General features: G+C 38.5%; 1 protein-coding gene across 3 annotated transcripts in view; it reads left to right on the forward strand.

The window, feature by feature from the left end:
• Window positions 1-18,135, forward strand: part of pde11a (phosphodiesterase 11A) — a 240,910-nt gene that overhangs the window by 39,146 nt on the left and 183,629 nt on the right. For all 3 annotated transcript variants that reach the window (XR_010002350.1, XR_010002351.1, XM_062969150.1), the window contains exon 2: window positions 5,164-5,322. Coding sequence is in view for 1 of the 3 variants with exons in the window: in XM_062969150.1 (XP_062825220.1) it covers window positions 5,164-5,322 (159 nt within the window). In the remaining 2 variants the exon portion in view is untranslated. The remainder of the gene's footprint in view (window positions 1-5,163; window positions 5,323-18,135) is intronic.

An 18,135-nucleotide genomic window follows, 5' to 3' on the forward strand; every position in this document is an offset into this window, starting at 1 on the left:
TAAAATATCACTAGGCAGTTTGAGTTAGTATAGCATTGTGGGGAAGGGAGTTTTGGTGTTATTTGGCCAATTGACAAAGAAGTGCGAAGTGATGCTTGGGTTATATGAAGAAGTTTTTACTGCAGCTGTGAATAAAGTGAGATGTGCAATTCCTGACTGTTGGCTTTGCTGATTTAAGGTTGATGGGACTAAATATCCTCCTAGTAGTTGTTTTGTATCTCAGTTCCCTTTACAGATAGTAGGCACCCTTCTTTTACACTGAAGTAAACCTAATTCAATTTTGTCAAAAAGTTGGGGCTTGTGGGGATCGTGTATGGATTTTTGCTTTGAATATTTACTTACATTATATTTAAGCCGTTTCTAGATGCCACATATTGGCAATCCTGTTCAGAGATTCTCTTGTAACTCAGCCAAGTACACAAACATTGTCCAGAGGCAGTCCTAGGTCAACATATTCATAAGTTAGCCAAGCAAGGAGGAGGCGAGAGGACAATTCCAATATTCTGAAGCTGGGATATCTCACCAACACAGTTTCCAAGTATAATCCAATATCCGAGGTACAGACTGTCTTTCAAGATACAAGACTAGACACACACAACTTCAGGATACAGCTCCCACCACCAACATTGCTACCAGCAACTAGCTATTCTAAGCTCCAGCTTTTTTTTTTTTTTTTCGTGTCAGGAGCAACCGGAGTTGCTTCTGGAGTGAGAGAATTGGCCGTCTGCAAGGACGTTGCCCAGAGGACGCCCGGATGTTTTGATGTTTTTACCATCCTTGTGGGAGGCTTCTCTCATGTCCCCGCATGGAGCTGGAGCTGATAGAGGGAGCTCATCCACACTCTCCCCAGGTGGGATTCGAACCTGGCAGCTTTCAGGTCAGCAACCCAACCTTCAAGTCACTTAGTCCACTACGCCATCTGGGGGCTCCTTAAGCTCCAGCTATTAATGCAGATCTCTCTGGTGGTCCCACTGGCTGGCCCTCTTCTCAGCCAAATGATTTGGTTTAAACCTTTGAATGCCATCTCTTTTTAATTGTAGCAGGAATAGAATACTTAATTCTTGGTCTTCCACATCAAAGACCTTGCTCTGTGCCCAGAGGAGTGGCAAGTCTTTCATTGTCCACTTGGAATTGCTGTTGTTTCTGCTCTGACATGGTGGGTTTTGCACTGTCTGGCTACACATGCTACTGCTCTGTTTTTGAATGCTGAGAGAAGTAATCTGTCATCTAAATCTTCATTGTCATCACTACTCATGACACATATAATGACGAGATGCTGATGGAGCAAGACCCTTTTATTTAAATATTTGTTCCATACTCTTTGTATGATGATGATGTATCTCATACAAATTTAGGTTCCTATTTTTTATTATTTCACATGCAGTTAGCATATAATATATTAGGATGTCTCTGTTAAATTGATTTCTTTATTCTCTTGCTCACCCCCATTATTATGCTGTGTCTCATCTGTTTCATCATCAACTGTTTTGTCTTTTTAAAAATTATCATGGGTATCTTCCCATTAATCCAAGTCTTAGGGACATAATATTACATAAATGCTACTTGAGCATTCAGACATTAATCCTATTATAAAGCAGAATTGAAACATCTACATACAGTGTTCCCTCACTCCTTCGCGGTTCACTTTTCATGGATTCGCTGTTCGCAGTTTTTTTTAATAAACTCTAAAAGACTATTATAAATAATAAAAAAATACAATTTACAGCCTAAGGAAGGGAGCAATGAGAAGCCAAAGTGAGAGAAAAGGAGCCCAAGCGGCAGCGGGAGGAGAAGGAGGCGATTTATCAACACACGATTGGTTGATAAAGACTTAAAATAGTGTATAACTACTAAAATAATGTATAAATAATAAAATAAATATAACATCCCTACTTCGCAGATTTTTGCTTATTGCGGGTGGTCCTGGAACCTAACCCCCGCGATAAGTGACAGAACACTGTATAGTCAGGTTAAGGCTAAATTTTCTTTGATTGCACAGCTTAACCAAAACAGAATGTGTCTTGGTTTATACATCTGTTCTTGAGATTATTTGTGGATTCAGAAAATTGAATTGGATAGACTGCATCAGGTCTAGTTTCTTAGATACAGTGTATCTAATGACTATAACGTTTTGATCATATGGGGGAACAGAGGAAAACTGGTTTATAGCATACTGTACTACCCTGTTTCCCCTAAAATAAGACATCCCCAAAAAATAAGACCTAGTAGAGGTTTTGCTGAATTGCTAAATATAAGGCCTCCCCCAAAAGTAAGACCTAGCAGAGTTTTTGTTTGGAAGCATGCCCGGCGACCACCAAACAAAACACCATAGCATGCAGGATTGGTAAATGTACATACCAGTTGTATATGGAAATAATGGACATAACAAGCAATTCTTTACAGAAGTCACAGTTTGTCTGGTTTGGTTATGTTGGTTTGTGATGACAACTACTGTACAGTATAGAATAAATGTTCATTTTCTTGTTCAACAATAAATGTGAATTCTTCTTCATGGAAAAATAAGCCATCCCCTGAAAATAAGACCTAGTGCATCTTTGGGAGTAAAAAATAATATAAGACACTGTCTTATTTTCGGGGAAACACGGTATATTTCACTGCATAATAGTTACACTTTCCCATGATTTTTGAATTTGTTTGTCCTCATCTAGACCGTCACTGCCACCAAGCATGGGTTCAGGACCCGAACAGCCTCATTAACTATAGGTAGAAAGGAGTGATAGACTTGGATGTCATCTGTGTACAGATGACATCGAACTCCAAAACTATGGATGATCTCCTCTAGACATCTCATGTAGATGTTAAATGATACGGGAGACAATACTGAGTCCTGCAGGACCCCTCCAAGAAGGACTTGAGCCACTGCAGAACAGTGCCCCCAAGCCCCATTCATGTGAGGCATCTCAGAAGGACACCGTGGTCTATGGTATCAAAGAAAGATACCATGGTCTACGGTGTTCTAATCCTTCTTAGAATGTAGTTGCTTTCATGATTCCTATAGAAGTGAATCAACTTTTTAAAAAAGTTGTCATTGTAATCGAGATATCTTCATCTATCTTTTTTGCAGTTACCTCATGCATGTTTTTAATTCTTTTCTAACACTGAGCATGATTCAGTCCAGTGTTTAGTACCATTGATAAAATTGATTTTCTAGTCCATAATTCAAATATAATAAATAAAGCAGCAACTGATAAAATAGTATTTGATTTCATAATTGTGGCATTTTATATTACACTATTATGACACCTAATCTGGGCTAATTACATTGCAATCTACTTCATTCCCTGTGTTTTGAAGGCAGAACAGGAGCAATTTTATAAGCCTAATTTGCCTATGCCTGAATTGGCATCTTGTGTGTTGTGAGGCTGTGCATGCTGGCAGAGACTGGTCTGAAAGTATTCAACATCATGTTGGAACCCCCCAGCATCATCCAGAGCCAAGCCCTGGGTAGCATTATTAAAACCTATTTATCTTAGGCTTTTCTTATTGCTTTTAAATCTGAACATTAAATAAGTGAAAGAGAGCCTTGCTCACAAAAAAACTTGCAATATAATTATGTGTGCAAAAGAGAGAGAAAGGCAAAAGAGGAAGGGAAACAATTCAGCCAATATTCACAAACACATACAATTGGAAGAGACTACAACAACCATACAGTCTAACCATATTCTGCAATGAAGGAATACACAAAGCACTCTCAACAGTTACCATCCAACATCTGTTGTAAACTTCCAGGGAAGGGGAGACTCCACCACATTCCCAGTCAGCATCCAGTTGAACAGCACCTACCACAAGGAACTTTTCTGATGTTTAGGTGGGATCTCCTTTCCTTTTCTATAGTTATAGTCCAGTCATTTGAAATATGTGCCAATATGGCATGAGGAGACCAAATGAGTTATTTCTTGGTGGAACAGTTTGGTGAAAAAAACAGTTATGTGTTTTCTCTGAGAAAGAGATGCACATATTATTCTCCCAATGTGGCAAGTTTTCCCCCAGGATTTAATTGTGACATTGTCTTGATTTAATATTTGAATTTAAATATCACCATACCATAATATTTTGTGAACTTTCCACTACTTAGGGAAAAAATCTCTTTATAATTGGCATATTATAACCATATTATTGTGAAAAATACCTGTAGATTTCTCATGAAGGAGAATGACTAATACAGTGAAATAAAATTAATCTCTGCTTTTGAGTCACTGAATCTGTATGATAACATGTAGAGGGATCTTCATGCTGAGACATGATCTTTTTAAAAAATTAAAGATGCTCCATATTTGTTTCACTCTGAGGGAAAATATTTGCTTTCAAAAAGTGACCTTATAAAATCCCAAGACAAGAGAGTGCTGGCAGTCATGATATAACAGTAATGCTGTTAGAAAAAGCAAGTTGGAAAAATATGCTGGTTAGGGGATGCAATCTTAACCAATAGTCCCATGGGGAACCCTTTATAATCCTGATAAGAAAATAATTTTTGATTGGGTAATATGGCTCTTTTATCATGGAAGTTAAATCTCTATAAAGGTTTATTCTAGGGTTGTGGAATCCAGTTAGAAAATGCTGTAGAGAAATAAATGGATTAAGCCAAGGGAGAAATATTGAATGTCTTAGATTTCAAGTGTAGCATAGGCTGAAGGAAAATAGCAGTCAACATATATACAATTATTGTAGATTAAGATGAAGTGAAGAGAGCAATAAGATGTTAATGTTCCAGAAATGAATGATACATTTATGATGTATGCAAAGTCTCACAATTCATATTAAAAAGTCCTATTTTCATTCAGTTAATGGAAAGTATTGATCTATAAATCTCACCCCGGGAAAGATGGGAATGGATCCTTAGAAACAAAAGTAAAAACAGAGGCATTTGGAAACTAATACAAAATTTCTCTCAATATGATATAAATAATATGCCAAAATTCAAAATATGACTATGACAGTATATAAGGCAAAGTATAAATATGTAAAATAGACAAATAGATGCTCATAGTAAATACTTCATGATAACCAAATGTGCGGAAATAATACTGTGCCTGTGGATTTGAACTGAAAAATAGCTAATTAAAATTGCAATGTGTTGGTTACAGCAGAGTGCAGGCGTATATATTCTAATCTTACTCTTATTTACTTTATCTTTTTGGGAAGGATCGCCGCTTTAATGATGAGATCGACAAGTTAACAGGATACAAGACTAAGTCCTTGCTTTGCATGCCCATAAGAAGCAGTGATGGTGAGATTATTGGAGTTGCACAGGCAATCAATAAAACTCCTGGAGGTGCTCCTTTCACTGACGATGATGAAAAAGTAAGTGTTCACTATTTTTGTTTGGTAATATGGCTTAAATTCTCTCAGATATGTACTTAGGAATCAGACTCCATTTTTATAAAATACCGTAAATGCATGTTATTAAAGTATATATTTTCTTTGTTATGTTAAAATCATAAAATATCTATTAACATGTTTTCATAATATTTAACTATAGGTTTAGCACACTTTATCTGAAATTCCAAAAGTCCTCCAAAATGGTCCATATGGGTTGCTGACATAGCCACACCTTTGCTTTCTTATGCTTCAATATGCTCAGACTTTGCATCATGCACAAAATTATTTTAAAATATTACATAAATTCCTGCAGGTGATGAATGATGAATGATGACAGTGAGATTTTCAGCTTTTCATTTTATTTGATAAGAGAATTATACGTTGACCTGGTATTTACTGTTCTTTTCTAAGAGTTTTACTGTGTTTTCTTGTTTTGTTGACTTTGGCTGCTATTAGAACTGCAAACATCTGCAGGCACGCCATCCTCACTTTTGTTCCAGTTGATTGAGGACATCACTAAAATGGTCCTGATGTCCATTTGGGGTTGGCAAGGTACCCGCTCTACAACTATAGTAGTAGATATGGTTGCCATATCCAACATAAGGTGAATGTAGCTATCCTTGCCAGCAGCTGAATAGCTATGGGTCTATCTACACTGTAGAAATAATATAGTTTAACAACCCTTAACTGCCATGGTTCAAGACTATGGAATCTTGGGAGTTGAAGTTTGGTGAGGCAGCAGTACTCTTCAGCAGAGAAGGCGAAAAACGTTGTAAACTACAACTCCCATTATTTCATAGCATGCAGCCATGGCAGTTAAAGTGGTGGCAAACAGCATTATTTATACAGTGTAGATGCACCCTTAGTGAAAGATATCTGCCTGTTACTGATGAATATGAGTTTTTATTTTCTGCAGATTTCATGGTTTATGTTTGACTACGAAATGTGGCTAAAGTTATTTCTGTAGGATGAGATGCTCCTCCAATGTGATTTTATGCCTAGTTTGGTCTAGTTTTCTCTTCAATAATCTACTTCCATTCCTTTAGTCATATTCTTTCCTTGTAAGCAGAATAAATAAATAAATAAAAATTGCTAACAATATCTATATTCTATTTTGTGTCCTTTTAATTAAACTTCACAATATGTGAATGTATCTCCGGTAGAACCACAGGAGTGCTAAGCAGCTGTCTGGATTTTAAATTGGTTTTGAAATGTACTGTTACTGTAGAGCATGAGCATATTTGTCTTGAATTCCAGCAAATAAATTCTTTGAAAGGAGTGCTTTTATTTTGGCAAAGTGATGAAAGTCATAGCTCTCATATCTGTGCCTAGATATAAGAAGAGGTCAGTTAAACACGTAGGTGTATTCCTGGACATGTCTTCTATAACAAAAATGGTGTTGGAGGCAAAAAGAGCATGGAAAGAATAGGGTAGGTCCCAACATCATAAAAAAGAAAAGCAATTCAGTACATTTCTGCATATCTAGAACTAAAGTTATGGACATGTGCCATGAAACAACCAGGTCAGGTAAGCTTTGCATAAGTAAACAAAAGCATGTTTCAATCTTCTAGAGCACTGGTTCTCAACCTGTGGATCTCCAGGTGTTTTGGTGTACAACTCCCAGAAATCCCAGCAAGTTTGCCAGATGTTATGATTTCTGGGGGTTGAAGGCTAAAACATCTGGGGCCCACGGGTTGAGAGCCACTGTTGTAGAGACTACTTGGAAGTTTCTTCCAAAAAGTGTTTGGGGGCAATGTTTTTCTTTCACATGCCTCCATCTTTCTTATGATCTCCATTCTGGTGGCCAAATGTATAGATCAATGTTTTCTGATCTATACAAACAGTGGGTAGCTCTTGTGTGTACAATAGAGCCTCACTTATCCCACATTCACTTATCCAATGTTCTGGATTATCCAACACAGTTTGGCTCCTGCCTGAATCCACAGCTGTTTCTCTAGGCAGCGAGGATAGAACTTTTTATGAATTTAATTTACGACAATATTTTTACTGTAAGTTCTATCTTTACTTGTAGTCAATTTGTTAGTAGCCAATGTTTTTTTAGTCAATGTTTTCAATACATTGCGATGTTTTGGTGTTAAATTAGTAAATACAGTAATTACTACATAACGTTACTGTGTATTGAACTGCTTTTTCTGTCAATTTGTTGTAAAACATGATGTTTTGGTGCTTAATTTGTAAAATAATGTAATTTGATGTTTAATAAGCTTTTCCTTAATCCCTCCTTATTATCCAACATATTCCCTTATCCAACGTTCTGCCGGCCTGTTTATGTTGGATAAGTGAGACTCTACTATATATGCATTCAAGTTCCTGTCAACATATATTGACCCTATGAATTTCATAGAGTTTTCTTAGGCAAAGAATACTCAGAGGTGATTTTTCCATTTTCTTCCACTGAATTATAACCTATAGCAACTAGTATCCATTGGTGGTTTCTTATCCAAGTACTAACCAGGGTTGACCCTATTTAGCTTTTGAGATCTGACAGTGCCTTTAGAGTATTTCGCCCTATGAGGAGCCCATAAAGCAGGATTACCGGTCAACCTCCCTCCATTTGCATTTCCTGCATACACTAAGGGGTTCTAGAGGGAGCATCTGTTTGCCTTCCTTGTTTTAGATGGGCATACACAGCTACAGTAGTAGGATTGGCTCGAGTAAAATTTTAGAATCGTAGAGTTGGAAGAGATCTCATGGGCCATCCAGTACCACCCCCTGCCAAGAAGCAGGAAAATGCTATTTGAATGCTATTGCATTCAAAGCACTCCTGACAGATGGCCATTCAGCCTCTGTTTAAAAGCCTCCAAAGAAGGAGCCTCCACCACACTCTGGGGAAGAGAATTCCACTGCTGAACAGTTTTCATCTTGAACAGCAACATCTTGTTCTTGCACTTCATTTTAAAGAAAGAAATAGGCATATTGGAGTACGTTCAGAAAGGTGATAACAGGCATGGAGAAAAAAGCATATCAGAAGAGGTAGAAATAGTTAGGCATGTTCATCTTGGTAAAGAGATGACTAGCAGGTTATAGTAGTTCGATGCTTTACATATAGAGGTGAGAGAAGGAAAGATTAGAATTTACTTGTAGACCTTTACTTGCTTTTGAAGTTGATTTTTAATTCCGTTATTTAGCTGTGGAAACAAAAAAAAAAGACACACCTTGGTCCAACAGTATACAGTTGAGTTGAAGCAAGTAGGAATAGGGACAAGAGAAGTAGATTTTGTGGTGAAGGATTGTGAAATCAGTTCAGTTCTGATACCAAAAATGACAATGGTTGAAAAACTCTTTAATGCTATTGATTGTCTTTAGTAAACTGTGTGTACTCACATGCAGATCTTTATATTCCAGTAAGAAATAAAATAGATCCTACAAACCTGCTCTAATGTATTTACTTACTGGTAAATTTGGTTTCCATTAGTCACAGTTTCGCCATTTCTGTTGATGGAGCCAAATTTTAACTAATGGTGTGTTGGTATTCATGCTTAAATTAATTTATAAATCTCACCTAACACTGCCTAGTCATTAATTTCACTAAGTCTTGTTTGCCAGCTAATGGCTCCGTGCAGGAAAATTATAGCACATTATGATTTGTATTATAATGGAATAATCTCTGCTCTATTATATTAGTATTCAAAACATAACTGTGTTAGTCTGCATCAGCATACCTTTAATGAAATAAAATGAGTCTACAAGTCACATGTTACAAACTTCTTTCTCCCATTTGGGATCAGATGCTACAATATTCCTTTATATGCACCATTACCTATTACAGTTGGACTTTATGAGAGCTAGACCCCATGAAAGTGGGGAAACTGCCAATATTGTAATCCCACCCTCACATGTAGATGCTACTGATTCCTTTCCCATCAACAGCAGTGGGCCTGTACCTTTCTTTCCCACCTTGGCATTACCACTTCTTTGGCAGATTTGCAAAGCCCCTCTGCTTACCTCTGCACTTGATTTGATAATAATAATAATAATAATAATAATAATAATAATAATAATAATTTGGATAAGCCTCTTTTTGGACAAAGCTTTAATGGAGATCAATAATTCCTGCTCTCCATAAGTGGCAGGGATCACAAAGCACTGTCCAAAAAGGGGCTTCTGCAAATAGAAGGTTGGCTTCAGTGTGGAGATAAGCAGAGCAGCTTTGCAAATCTGGCAGGGGTGTCATGATACGAGGGGAAGGAAGGAGAGGTATATTGGGTGCTGTTGGAAGGACAGGAAATGGAGAGGATAGAGGAAAATGAGAGGTGGGGCTGAGCTACTTCAGCAGCAAATTGGCGAATAATCAAAACACAGTAATTAAAAATCGGTGAATAATCAAAATCTCAAATAAAACTCACAGAAGTGGAGAGCTGTCTTTACTCATGCAGTCCCAATCCCTCCCATATTCACCATTGGATGGGATTAGGATATGGAGGTCACTCTCCAATGACATTGAATGTTAGGTTCTGAAGGCTTGGAGAAGGCGACCTTCTAATTTGAATAACTGGCATGTGAAAGAATACTACTAGATATTAGGGGAAGATGTTCTAGGATAACTTCTCTTCTGACTAGTTTTATGTAAGGAACAGAGAGAAAATGACAATCATAGCTATTACAGTTTGCAACAACCACCATGAAGAGAACGACTCAGAATTAAAGGATTGAAACTGTGAACAATATGGGGAGAAAATGGAACAGAAGGGAAAGGAAAAAATGAGGAAAAATAATGAGATGGCAGAAAATAGAAAATAATAGAAAGATATAACAATTAGGCTTGAAAATAAGTTTCAGGATATGCACTCAATATAAGGAACAAAATTATGAAATGAACAGAGAGAAGAAGAAAAATCAAGGGAAGAATTGAGGTAAAACTGAAGTCCTGTGGGAATTAAGGAGGGGAAATAGAGACTGAACATTATGTGTCACAATCTACAATAAAGGAAGATTTAATATACATGTAAAATAGACATTTATAGGAATGAAAGACAACTATTTTCAAAAAAGCGAAGAGAAACAAGAGAAGTAGAATAAGGTACATGTCAATACTACAACCATCAGAATAGGGGCAGTGGAATAAGAAAGACAAAGAATAACCCACAAACTATTCCCAATAGAGAAATCCAGCTTTGTAAAAGTGTGTATGAAAAGTAAATTAAAAATGGTAGTGACTTTCTAAGCTAAAAATCTAATAATGAAACAACACAACTTTATACTTGTACATAGTTTGTGACAAAAATTAAAATGTGGCATCTTACCCTAGGAGGTCACAGGGGCTTACATGTGTTTACACTAATGCACAGAGCATGGGAAATAAGCAAGACGAACTCCAACTTTTAACACAGCACCACACGTACGACGTCATAGGCATCACTGAAACCTGGTGGGATGACTCCCATCACTGGAATGTAGCCATTGAGGGCTATAACCTCTTTCACAGAAATAGAACAAAGGGGAGAGGAGGGGGAGTAGCTTTATATGTCAAAAACAGTTACGTTGCAGAAGAAATGCAAGACTGTAATCTGGGAAACCAGCTTGAAAGCATCTGGATAAGAATCAAGGGAACCGGGACTCAAAAAGATCTCGTCATGGGTGTCTACTACAGACCTCCGAACCAGGATATAGAACTTAATGAAGCCTTTTGTCAACAGCTGACCAAACAGGCACAAAGAAAAGATATAGTAGTCATGGGCGACTTCAACTATCCTGATATCTGCTGGAAAACAAACTCGGCCAAGAGCACAAAGCCCAACAAATTCCTCACTTGCCTTGCAGACAATTTTATGGTCCAGAAGGTAGAGGAGACAACAAGGGGATCAGCAACTCTTGATCTAATCTTAACAAATGTGGAAGACCTGATCAATACAGTAGAAGTCGTTGGATCCTTAGGGGCAAGTGACCATGTGCTCCTGCAGTTTGTGATACAATGGAAGGCTGAAACTAAGACAAGTCAAACACGCATTCTGGACTTTAAGAGAGCTGACTTCCAAAAAATGAAGGAATTACTGAGCAGCATTCCATGGATGCCAATATTAAAAGACAAGGGAGTTAACGATGGATGGGAATTTTTAAAAAGTGAAATACTCAAGGCGCAAATGCAAACAGTGCCAACAAAGAAAAAAAATATGGCACATGCGAAGAAGCCAGAATGGATGTCCAAAGAACTTCTAACTGAGCTAAAACTCAAAAGTGACATGCACAAGAAGTGGAAAAGGCGAGAAATCACCAAAGAAGAATTCAAACGTATAGCCAACTCCTATAGGGAAAAGGTTCGCAAGGCTAAAGCGCAAAATGAGCTCAGGCTTGCCAAGGACATTAAAAACAACAAAAAAGGCTTTTTTGCTTACGTTGGTAGAAAAAGGAAGAAAAAGGAGGCGATAGGGCCTCTGCGAGGAGAAGATGGGGTGATGGCGACAGGGGACAGGGAAAAGGCAGAACTGCTTAATACCTTCTTTGCCTCGGTCTTCTCACAAAAAGAAAGCCATCTTCAACCTCAGCAACATGGAATGGACGAAGGATTGGGGGAAATCCAACCCCAAATAGGGAAACAAGTTGTCCAGGAACACCTGGCCACTCTAAACGAATTCAAGTCGCCAGGGCCAGATCAGCTACATCCAAGAGTACTGAAGGAACTAGCGGAAGTTATTTCAGAACCACTGGCGATTATATTTGAGAGTTCTTGGAGAACGGGAGAAGTCCCAGCAGATTGGAGGAGGGCAAATGTGGTCCCTATCTTCAAGAAGGGAAAAAAGAACGACCCAAACAATTACCGTCCGGTCAGCCTCACATCGATACCAGGCAAGATTCTGGAAAAGATCATTAAGGAAGTGGTCTGCAAACACTTAGAAACAAATGCGGTCATTGCTAATAGTCAACACGGATTTACCAAAAACAAATCATGCCAGACTAATCTGATCTCTTTTTTCGACAGAGTTACGAGTTGGGTCGATACAGGGAATGCCGTAGATGTAGCGTACCTGTATTTCAGTAAGGCCTTCGATAAAGTCCCTCACGACCTTCTGGCAAACAAACTAGTAAAATGTGGGCTAGACAAAACTATGGTTAGGTGGATCTGTAATTGGCTAAGCGAACGAACCCAAAGGGTGCTCACCAATGCGTCGTCTTCATCTTGGAAAGAAGTCACAAGTGAAGTGCGGCAGGGCTCCGTCCTGGGCCCGGTTCTGTTCAACATCTTTATTAACGACTTAGACGAAGGGTTAGAAGGCACGATCATCAAGTTTGCAGATGACACCAAACTGGGAGGGATAGCTAACACTCCAGAAGAAAGGAGCAGAATTCAAAACGATCTTGACAGACTAGAGAGATGGGCCGAAACTAACAAAATGAAGTTCAACAGGGACAAATGCAAGATACTTCACTTCGGCAGAAAAAATGGAAATCAAAGATACAGAATGGGGGACACCTGGCTAGACAGCAGTACATGTGAAAAAGATCTTGGAGTCCTTGTGGACAACAAGTTAAACATGAGCCAGCAATGTGATGCGGCTGCTAAGAAAGCCAACGGGATTTTGGCCTGCATCAATAGGGGAATAGCGTCTAGATCCAGGGAAGTCATGCTCCCCCTCTACTCTGCCTTGGTCAGACCACACCTGGAATACTGTGTCCAATTTTGGGCACCACAGTTGAAGGGAGATGTTGACAAGCTGGAGAGCGTCCAGAGGAGGGCAACTAAAATGATCAAAGGTCTGGAGAACAAGCCCTATGAGGAGAGGCTTAAAGAACTGGGCATGTTTAGCCTGCAGAAGAGAAGGCTGAGAGGAGACATGATAGCCATGTACAAATATGTGAGGGGAAGCCATAGGGAGGAGGGAGCAAGCTTGTTTTCTGCTGCCCTGCAGACTAGGACACGGAACAATGGCTTCAAACTACAGGAAAGGAGATTCCACCTGAACATCAGGAAGAACTGTAAGAGCTGTTTGGCAGTGGAACTCTCTCCCCCGGACTGTGGTGGAGGCTCCTTCTTTGGAGGCTTTTAAACAGAGGCTGGATGGCCATCTGTCGAGGGTGCTTTGAATGCGATTTCCTGCTTCTTGGCAGGGGGTTGGACTAGATGGCCCATGAGGTCTCTTCCAACTCTACTATTCTATGATTCTATGATTCTATGATTTATTTTATTTATTTATTTACAGCATTTATATTCCGCCCTTCTCACCCCGAAGGGGACTCGGGGCGGATCACATTACACATTCAATAAATGGCAAACATTCAATAAAAGGCAAACATTCAATGCCTTTTAACATAGGACAAAGACCACAACATAGCTCCGAGCGGGCCTCGAACTCATGACCTCCTGGTCAGAGTGATTCATTGCAGTTAATTGCAGCTGGTTTGCTCTCCCGTCTGCGCCCACAGCCCTGGGCTAGTTTATTATGATATTATAAAAAGGCAACCCCTCTGACCATTTAAGAGCTTTAAAGGAGACATCTGAGGGCCCTTCCAGACAGTCTCACAATGTGGGACAAAGAAGTGGGTTTAAAAAACGTGGTACCTGAAAACAAGCCCAAACACAGAGCTGTCAGTCCTGGCAAATAGTCCCCCAGTGTCTTGACAGGTTTGGTTGTAGTGAATTTTAGAAATTTGCAAGATGGACGCAGGACATCCACTGGACGTTTTCTTTTATTTCTTAAATAAATTGGCACTCTGAGATCCACTGGACCTCGTAAGCACTGATGCAGATATACAAATGTGCACACAAGCAAATTTCTTGTCATTATCTCTCCTCACTCTCCTGCTGTGTTTACTTTTTCCCTCTTAGACCCCGTTTCCCTTTGGGGTTACTTCTCTACCATGCTGGTGCCCACTGTGTAAATTCAAACTCTGTTTAATTTCATAAACACGAAAACAAAGGAATGGTTGCAGAGAGTTCTCATGGGAATTGCTTTCCAATTGTGCTACCATTTAACCACCTGTGTGTCCATGGCTCCATCTGCTTTCAGCCCTCACCAGGTGTTTCAGAATTTTAAAATGAGTACATGCACTGGAGCAATCCACACCAGTGTATTGCAACAAAGTCCCACGTTTTTCTTAAGTGCTGGGATATACAGTGATGCAAATATGCACATTTTTTTACCCATTCTCGCATTTTAAGTGCACCTTTTTAACCTGTGTTTTTTAGCCGATTCTGTGATGTAGCACACATTTTTGGCAAGCATCACCTCTCAGATTTTAGGGCCTGTGTAGAAGGGACTTGAGATTTACCAGGTCAGCATTTATGCTTCCAAAACTGTTACTATAAAAGGAGCTACTACATGCTACCAAATTTAGGATTGCCTTTTTATTTGGCCACCCATATTTTGTATAATGAAAGATCAGATGTACAGATAAGTGAACAAAAGATCAGAAACAGAGAGCAAGCCAGATATTTTAGCCTTCCAAAAAATACCAGGTGACTAAAAACTGCAGATCTGATATCATTTTGTGTGTTCAGACTTTCAATATTATGCCTGTGTGTCTCTTTTCTTAATAATTAACAAGCATTTTTAGGGTGTGGTATCATCTGGATTTATGACTATAAATAAGCACGACACAATAAGCACGACTGTGCTTATTGAAACTGAGTCCATTTCCTCATCTCACTGTTCAGTTTTCTGGTAGCAAAAAAATTCTTTGCACTCTTGAAATGATGCCATAAACCAGAAAACAATCCACCAGACTTTGTACATATTGTTCTTCTGTGCATGTTTCTTTCACAGCTTTATTTAGAGCAATTAAAGATGGTTTTGCTCTTTTAAAATAAGAGCTATGTAGCATGAATAAATAATGATGATTCTATGTATTGCAGTGAGTGCATAGAGACCAATGACAGATTATTATTTTCATTTAGAGGCATACAGAAGTGTTTATTTATTTGTTCAGATTTTTTATTAGAAATGTCTAAATAACAAATTTAGTATCCATCACTGTTGAGACCAATGCATACAGCCATATTAGTCCAGGGAGGTAATTGTGTAGTCCAGGGGTCCCCAAACTAAGGCCCGGGGGCCGGATGTGGCCCTCCAAGGTCATATACCTGGCCCCCGCCCTCATTTATAATATAATACTTTATATCAGTTTTAATCATATAATATATTGTATATACATATGATATTGATAATATTATCATTTTATACAATATAATAATAATACCATATAATAATATATGTTATATATTACATATAATACTACAGTATAGTGGTATAGTTCAATATCTATATATATAAAAGAGTGATGGCATCAGGGCAGCGGGCAAAACAACAAAAGTACAGGCCCCCCAATCTCGAAATTTGACAACACAACCCATCATCCATGCCTCCAGGTTGATACAACAAAAAGAAAAGAAAAATAAAGTCCTAATTAGAGGGAGAGCAATAATTGTTTTTATCCAATTGCTGCCAGTTTAGAGGGCTAATCTCTGCCCACTTGGTTGCCTAGCAGCCAAGGGACAGCCAGGCTTCAGTTCGGGGACAGGTAGATTTAGGCCTCACTTAGGTTTCTTCCACAGATTATCTAATTTGCACTGGATTATATGGCAGTGTAGACTCAAGGCCCTTCCACACAGCTATATAACCCATTTAGAATCTTATATTATCTGCTTGGCACTGGATTATCTTGAGTCCACACTGCCGTATAATCCACTTCAGTGTGCATTTTATACAGCTGTGAAGAAGGGGCCTCATATAATCCAGTTCTAAGCAGATAATATAAGATTATCAATATACAGTAGACTCTCACTTGTCCAACATAAACAGGCCGGCAGGATAAGTGAATATGTTGGATAATAAGAAGGGATTTAGGAAAAGCCAATTAAACATCAAATTAGGTAATCGTTATACAAATTAAGCACCAACACATCATATTATACAACAAATGTGACAGAAAAAGTAGTCCCATGCGCAGTAATGCTATGTAATAATTACAGTAGAGTCTCACTTATCCAACACTCGCTTATCCAACGTTCTGGATTATCCAACGCATTTTTGTAGTCAATGCTTTCAATATATCGTGATATTTTGGTGCTAAATTCATAAATACAGTAATTACTACATAGCATTACTGTGGATTGAACTACTTTTTCTGCCAAATGTGTTGTCTAACATGATGTTTTGGTGCTTAAATTTGTAAAATTATAACTTAATTTGATGTTTTATAGGCTTATCCTTAATCCCTCCTTATTATCCAACATATTCGCTTATCCAACGTTCTGCCGGCCCGTTTATGTTGGATAAGTGAGACTCTACTGTACTGTATTTACAAATTTACCACTAGAATATCACAATGAATTTAAAACACTGACTACAAAAACATTGCTTATGAAAAGGCAGACTGCGTTGGATAATCCAGAACATTGTATAAGTGAATGTTGGATAAGTGAGATTCTACTTTAATATGACATAATTATTGGGATAGAATAATGCAGAACAATATAATCTCTAAAACCAGGACAGTAAATAAACAGGGGAATTCCACACAGGAAACAATCAGGGTCAGCTAACACCTCCCAACCAAGTATTCCCATCATCAAAGTCTGGCAAATCTCCTGTTTTCTCAGGGCCACAGACAGTAGAAGCACATAAAATATCGCAAACAACACCACTCTGAAAACAAGGGAATTCCAGACAGGAAACAATCAGGGCCAGCTAACACCTCCCAACAAAAAAATCACTCAGGGAGAAAACAGCCAGGCTTTAAAGCTGCAAGGCCATTACATCCTAATCATTTTTCCTAATTGCAGCATTCATACTTGTCTCCAACAGACAAAAAACCAATCAGAAATATTGTATATTCACAACCTTTAGGAAATAATATCCCCTGATGGTTAAAGCGCTGAGCTGCTGAACTTCTGGACCGAAAGGCCGCAGGTTGGAATTGGGGGAGCGGAGAGAGCCCCCACTGTTAGCCCCAGCTTCTGCCAACCCAGAAGTTCGAAAACATGCAAATGTGAGTGCATCAATAGGTACTGCTCCGGCGGGAAGGTAATGCCGCTCCATGCAGTCATCCCACATGACCTTGGAGGAGTCTACGGACAATGCTGGCTCTTCGGCCTAGAAATGGAGATGAGCACCAACCCCCAGAGTCAGACACGACTGGACTTAATGTCAGGAGAAAACCTTTACCCTTTACCTTAACTACCACCAATTCCTCAATACTTTATTTCCCATACCACCAGACTTCGCCACAGCAACGCGTGGCCGGGCACAGCTAGTAATAATATATAATGCTAATATTGTTCTATGCTAATAATATAATATATTGTATGTACATACAGCTGCTCTGAGTTCCCTTCGGGGTGAGAAGGGTGGGATATAAATGTAGTAAATGAATAAATAAATAATTTTAGACTTAGGCTCACCCAGAGTCTTTTTTTTTAATGCTTTTATTTATAGTTATAGTGATACAATAAAAGAGGAGAGTCGCATGTGATTACAAAGTAGAATAATACAAAGGGGACAAAGTAAAATAATAACGAACAAACAGTAAATGGGAGAGAAAAGAAAAGAAAAAAAAAAGGAAAAAAAGAAAAAAAGAGAATATATATATACATATATATATGTGTATATATATATATATATATGTATATATATAATTGTAAAACCCTGGTTTCCCTCGACCCTCCCTCCTCTCTCTGGATTCCCTTCCAGATCCCCTGCTCAACATTTATATTCTTATTTTTCCAAATTCTTTCCCGATCCTTTTTCTAAGAACCTCAGAGTGTCATAACAGTTTCTACTTCCATGTTTCCAGTTTTCTTTTCTTTTTCCTTAAGATATTTACTTAATTTGTCCCAGTCTG

The sequence above is a fragment of the Anolis carolinensis genome, chromosome 1 (genome assembly GCF_035594765.1).
Source record: "Anolis carolinensis isolate JA03-04 chromosome 1, rAnoCar3.1.pri, whole genome shotgun sequence".
Lineage (NCBI taxonomy): Eukaryota > Metazoa > Chordata > Lepidosauria > Squamata > Dactyloidae > Anolis > Anolis carolinensis.